Source organism: Tetrao urogallus, assembly GCF_951394365.1.
Source record: "Tetrao urogallus genome assembly, chromosome: 2".
Lineage (NCBI taxonomy): Eukaryota > Metazoa > Chordata > Aves > Galliformes > Phasianidae > Tetrao > Tetrao urogallus.
The window spans coordinates 53,549,561-53,555,930 of NC_136814.1; the positions used below are offsets into that span (position 1 = coordinate 53,549,561).

At 41.1% G+C, this 6,370-nt stretch overlaps 1 protein-coding gene across 1 annotated transcript; it reads right to left on the minus strand.

The window, feature by feature from the left end:
* Positions 1 to 726: 726 nt before the first annotated feature.
* On the minus strand, positions 727 to 5,832 carry SMIM28 (small integral membrane protein 28; the record flags this gene model as incomplete). The annotated part of the gene is made up of 2 exons (XM_079550338.1): positions 727 to 1,125; positions 5,722 to 5,832. The coding sequence occupies 2 exons, from the start codon at positions 5,830 to 5,832 to the stop codon at positions 727 to 729; spliced, it is 510 nt and encodes a 169-aa protein (XP_079406464.1).
* Positions 5,833 to 6,370: the final 538 nt, after the last annotated feature.

Genomic DNA, 6,370 nt, shown 5'->3' on the forward strand with positions numbered 1-6,370 from the left:
GTGTATTCGTGTGTGATGGTGCTGGAGTCTTCCTCATCCAGAATGATCTGGTCTTCTCTGGTTGCTCTCACTGTTCAGTAGTGTTGGAAGTCAGCCTTCAGGAAAGGTGCATGGTTGTACTTCTTGGGACAATTGGAAAACTTCCTTAGAGTTTAATTTATTTGCATTCCTGAGTGCTGTGATTGATTGTTCCAGAGCACTGAAGAATGATATGATGTTAAGACATGCTGACTAAATAACTCAACTTTTCAGGAACTCAATGAAAAACAAACACATAAAGTAGAAAAAGCCAAATTGGCATAGTTTCATGCTAAAAGCCCTTTTTGCAACTGGTAAGTCTGTAGTATAATTTATCATAGAGTTATCTAGGCTGGAAAAGATCTTCAAGATCGTCAAGTCCAACCATCAGTGTTGTTACATTTCTTTGGGATTGCAGATGGGCAGATTCTCACCCGTCTGTAAATCTAATCCTCATACAACATACTCCATTCTCTCAGATTTCCTCATTACCAGTCTAGAACTGAAGTTTAGCCTTGCTACAGGTGGAAGATACTCTTCACCTTGTTCTAGAATATTCTAATTCCTTGTTCCTTCAAGTTTGCTGCTTTGCAGTTCATTGGTTTTTGCCTCATTTGGATTATTTGTGCTAATTTTAAAGGCCATAGCAGATCCGTATTTATGCCTTGAGGGGCAGCGTGCTTCAGCTAAGGTACTTCCGTAGGAAGCTTATTTGGCGCTGCTGGATGGCTGTGTGCTCTCTTCGTAAGGAGGCACTGGGTCTGGAGAGAGCTCAATGTGAGCCTCACCCAGGGTAGTCTTTGTTGTGGCCTCCTCGTAGGATGGAGGCAAGCACATGGAGAGAAACGTGGCATCCGGGAGGAGAGTGGAGTAATGAAAACTCTGCTCGCTGTTCCAGGGCAGCACAGAAAAGAAATTGGACACGTCGTGCTCAGGCAGGGCCTCAGGGAGGTCAATGCTGAAGATCTGCCCTTGTGGGATTGGGCGCTGGCAGCGGCGGTACAGGAAGAGCAGCAGGAATGCCAGGAAGAGCATCATGGTGGCAGGCAAAATGATGCACAGAAATGGCTCTATGTCGTCTTTGGTTGAACTTATCTGTTGTCTACTCTGTAATAAAAGCAAATAGGTAGTGTGTTGGATGCATGGAGACCTCTTAATCACAGAGGAAAAAAAAACCATGTTCTCCTAAGAATGACCTAGCAGTTTAATTCCCAAATTATTTTCTGTCTGCATTGGTGCCACTAACACAGCGTGTTTTGCAAGCTACTGGTTTGCCAAATCCTGCTAGCTGGTCTATGAAAACAAAACACTTCGACAACTAGAGGCAATATAAATGACAAAGTAGCTAAGAGAGCTGGGTTTCTAGAAAAATCATTTTTTGTGAGTGGGGAAAAATACCGACAGCATGGAACTGTGTGTATTTTTGTATGAGTTATTACTCTTGGATTAGCTGGGACCTGTTCTCTTGTGAGAGGCTGGTTGAACTTTTAAAACTTGAGGCAATACTAAATTGCAGAGGAGAAGGGCTAGACATCCGCTGGATAATGTCATTTCTGTTTGGAGATCTTGACTGTTAACTTTAAAGAACAAACATTATAACAGCTGCCCCTTCCATCAGGACCAACCACCAGCAATACCTGGACTTTGGCTGCTTTATCCTTACGTGCCAGACCCAGATAAAACTTGGTTTGTTGGGACAGCCAGGACAGGGGCTCTTCCTTGAGCCTGTTCTGCCAGCTATCCCAGAATCATTTCCCTGTTTAGAAATATGGACAAAAGACCTCTGCACCAAGCTTTTGAGTTGTGTTGTAGGATGTCAGAAGTTTTAAGCTATGAGGTTTTGTTTTTTTTTTTTTTTTTTCAGTGACACGTGTGTGTGTGTCTTTTTTTTTCTGTTGTATTTGCTTCACTTTTAAAATTGAATGGATCTTATTTCCAATCTAAGTCTATCTAGCTCTAGCTTCTGATAACTGGATCTCATTCGGATTTAGTCTAGAGTTTATGAAAAGCATCTATGCTCATCCTTCAAGAACTGTGGTTGTTCTGGTAGCTGCATAACCATGCTGTAACCTATATTCAACCGTTTGTCTGCCATGCCTTTACTACTTCTCCATTTCATAGTCATATTATTAAATTATTTGTATGTGGTAATGCTTAGGAAAAAGAACGTAAATTATAAATTGGTTTTTACTTGTAGCAGCAAAACAAAGCAGATTTCTGCCTTTTGTTTTTCCCTCTGAGTTGTTGTGGGTCTGAGGCTAAGCCCTTTGAAGACATTTTAAAATACATAAAAACTATCATGGATGAGCTATTAAGCTTTTTTTCTCAGCTGTCTTTCAACTACGGAAATGCATACTAAAGAATTATATTTACTGATCATTTCTTATTAATGAGCTTCTGGCAGTACAAGCTGTTGTCTTACCTCACTGTCAAGTGAGCTATAAAAAGTTCAAAGAAAACACTTAGCTATTATTCTGAAGCAGACATTAGAATACTTAATAAATATGGGAGATTTGCTTTAAAAACTTTGCTGCTTTTCTTTACCTTACTTGGTTCTTAAAACACTGCACACAAGAAGTGAGGAAAAAATTGTTTTAGTTTGTATACTGTGATTATTGAGATTCCCTGAGTCTGTAGTGTTAGCAGTACTTTCTTAAAGGATATTTGGAAGAGCTGGGGTAGCATTTTATGGGATAGCAATTTCTGCTATCGGTAAAGAGCATGTTTTTTGGGTTTGAGGTTTAATTTGTAGGGAGCAAGCTGTCGATCAGTTTCGAATACTTTTTAAAACATTTGTAAGTTGTGTGCTGTTGTGGTTGGCACTCTTACCTTCTGTCCTAAATAAGTGTTTGACACTTGAGACTAGTAAAAGGTATGTCGAGTCTCAGTTCCAGCCAAATGCATCACCACTATGAATGTATTTTTTTTTTCTTTCTCGGGTTGGATATTAGGAAAAAAATTATTCTCAGAAGGAGGAATAATGCATAGAAACAGGCTGCCCAGGAAGGTGGTGGAGGCACCATCCCCGGGGTTTTTCAATAAATGTGGCACTGAGGGACGTGGTTGGTGGGCATGGTGGGGGTGGGCTGGTGGTTGGACTAGATGGTCTTAGAGGTCTTTTCCAACCTTTATGACTACATGAATTGCAGTGGGGAAAAAAAAGTGTGATTTTGAATAATGGCTGAGGACTGTTGTCATTTCATTCCTGTGCTGATGGAAGCACAGCCTGGTGTTACAGTTGCCTGGTGCTGCCTGGTCTGGGACATGGCCTCATAGGGTCTGAGACGTGAAGAATACATAGAGTGGCAAGCAGATAAGAATGGACTGAGGGGCTGGATTTGAATTTACAGATGCTCAGGGCCTTAAGCATAAACTGCAGTGAGTTACTGTCCATTGTGATACAGCCTCCTGATAAACATTTTTCGGTCTGGTTTTACATGGAGATATGGTTCAAGAAACTTTCTCTGCAGCTGATTAATAGCTTGTAGATATATCTAAACACAACTAAAGTACAGGGGGAAAAAACTAAGTGGTGTTGATCCCAGTACTTCTGTTGCAACTTTGTGCCTGTTTCTGAGATGAGCAGCTACGGGGCTACAGAATAATGTTGCAGAGATCTTGACATAAATTCTTGGAAAAATTTATAGCCATAATACATAAAAAAAACTGTAATAATACCAAAAACTCTAATAAAACTAAATGTTTTTTTTTCTGAAGTTCTAAAGCTAAAAATGAAACAGCGAGCCAATATGTATGGTGGAAAATAACTGCTGGAACTGGAAAACAAAATGCCCTAGAAATGAAGCTGCATCTTCAGTAATTAAAGATGCTCTGCCTGTGTTACCATTGGTAGCTACTGTAGATTTTGTAATTGACAATAGTAAGATTAGAACTTCCAGCATGAAATAAGCTACAAAAACACAAGGAAAATAGCCCTCATAATGAGAGGAAGGCAGGAAAGCGTGCAGCAGTAAAAGGGATTAATTTTCTAAAAAGACCTTTTTTTTTTTTTTTTTTTTTTTTTTTTTTTTTTCTCTCTCTCTAGAACGGATTTTTAGTTGGGTGGTCTGGGCACTGTGGATTACTTCCTGCTCCATTAATTCTTTTTTTACTTTCACCCTTATGGGGAGCGAAGCAAAGGGTCAGTTTTCCAAAACATGGAGAACAGCACAGAAATAGCAAAGCCTTTCATTGGTAATCTGCTTGCTTACATTTTTTTTTTACTGTGCTGAGCATGTACAGTTGCTGGCTTACAGATTATGTGAACCATAGGAATTAAGATGAGCTCTTACTCAAGCCTGTTGGTAAAGGAATGAAATGGAGAGCACAGATGAGTTGTGTGGCGTTTCCATAATGAATTAAGTGAGGTTAGACCTGAACACATGTTTAGACAAAAAGAAACCTGCTACTTACTTTAAAAGAGAAAGACCTCATAAGGCGAAACACGAGTTTAAAGGAAGCTTTCTTATAAAGATAGAAAAAGGAAAGTTTATTTGACTTCCTTAAATTCCCATTGAAGTGGCTGGTGTTAAAATTCATTGTATTGCTAATGATTTGCTTGAGTTCTTAAAACGTTATTGAAATGATTTTTTTTAAAATAGAGCTTGTGTTCGTACCAATGTTTTTGATAAGGCACTTGAAATTGGATCAGGAAATAGGTACTTCTGAAATGTTTTCAGTGGATTTGGAACAAAGTCTGCTTTGAAGTCAATAACTGTGGCCCATGCCCAGGTGTTTTTCTACGTTTTCCCACCCTGCTGCTTAAAGCGGATTCGTTACTGCTTGTCAAAAGCCAAACTCTGACAAACAGGAAAACGTTTTGATGTGTTTTTGTATGCATCAACAGTGACACAACTTTGAGGTGAGCCTAAATTTACACTGAAGTGTTAAATACTTGTTAGAATGTGATTGTGTTGATGATGTTTGTTTCCCACAGTCGGACAAATCCAGTTTCAAGGTGCAAAGTCATTGCAACTCATACGCCAGCAGTCCTACTGATGAGGTGGACTCTTAAAATCATAGAGTTGTTTTTAAAGCTGCTTTTCCTCCAGTTTTGACATCCCCACACACCTACACTTTTCTTTTACAGCAGTACACTTGATAGCTAAGTAGCATGGCCAGTGTGCTTACTAGTGCTACTTGGCATAGGCGTTTACTAGGGATACATGCACACTTGAAATTAGTTTCCCCTCAGAGAAGCCATCTCCCTACACAAAAGCACACAGAAGCACAAGCAGGCAGGCTGTGTTTTCCGCTCTGACAGCTACTCCCTCCCCTCCTCCCCACTCGCCTGCCTGTTATCCTCTCTCAGAAGTAATCAGCGTGCAGCTTAGAGAACAAGAGTTCATCGTCGCCTGATACTCACTCTTAACATCTGCAGAAAGGCTTCATGGGACCAGACCCAAAGCACAGGCATGTATTTAAAAGAAAGGAAATCCAGGAGTAGAGCAATGCATTCTGCTTTAAAGAAACTTATTTAGCAGCTGCTCCAGCAAGATTTTTCTTCTAATGATTTTTCCTTCACCACAGATGCATTTAAAACCACAACAGAACATACATGCTTTTGCTCTATGTAATTGAGTATTACTGCTTTGACAGCTCAGTACACCCACACTGACTCTGTGCTATACACTGAGGCGCTGTACAAATGTATACACACATGCAAAGTCAAAGGAGGTGCCACAGATGCTGGCAGGTACAGACCTGGAGCTCTGTTTCCAGAAGTGGCCCACCTGGTTCAGTGTTCAGCCAGTCGTAGTTCCCCCTGTCAGCGTGTCCAAATTTCTTCCAGCTGCTGTCCAGGAGCCGCCTCATGCTTTCGTCCACCCGCTCTTCTGCCTTTGTGCCTCCACCTTCCTTCACTGCTTGCGGCTGCGTTCCCTCCTCCTAGCCTTGACCCCACTGGGCTGCTCTCCACTAATGATCGTGTGGAAATTGTGTCCTGAGCAAAGGGAGAAAACAAATAGAAACCCCCGTGTCAGGAAGCCAAGCAGGCGGATCTCCTCTTCTCTCTTCACTTCCAAGTCAATCTCCCTGGATTTGCTTCAGTGGCCTACATTACCAGTAAAGCTGGCATCAGGTATCAGGGACCCGTGGCTGATAGTGCTCTGATTGGAGGGCTCCCCGCATTAGGATTATTAAAAAGGGAATTTGCATGTGAAGCTGAGACCACATGGTCCTGACTCCATGCAGATAAATAACCCGCCTATATTTAGGGATCTAACAAATGCTTTTCCAACAAAATAATAATAAAAAGCTCCTATACCAAGAGTGAAAGTTCCCTCTCTGTTACAGAGTGCCAGAAGAACCAAAGATCTAGGCAGGTTTTGTTCCCTGTGGCTCATGCCTACAG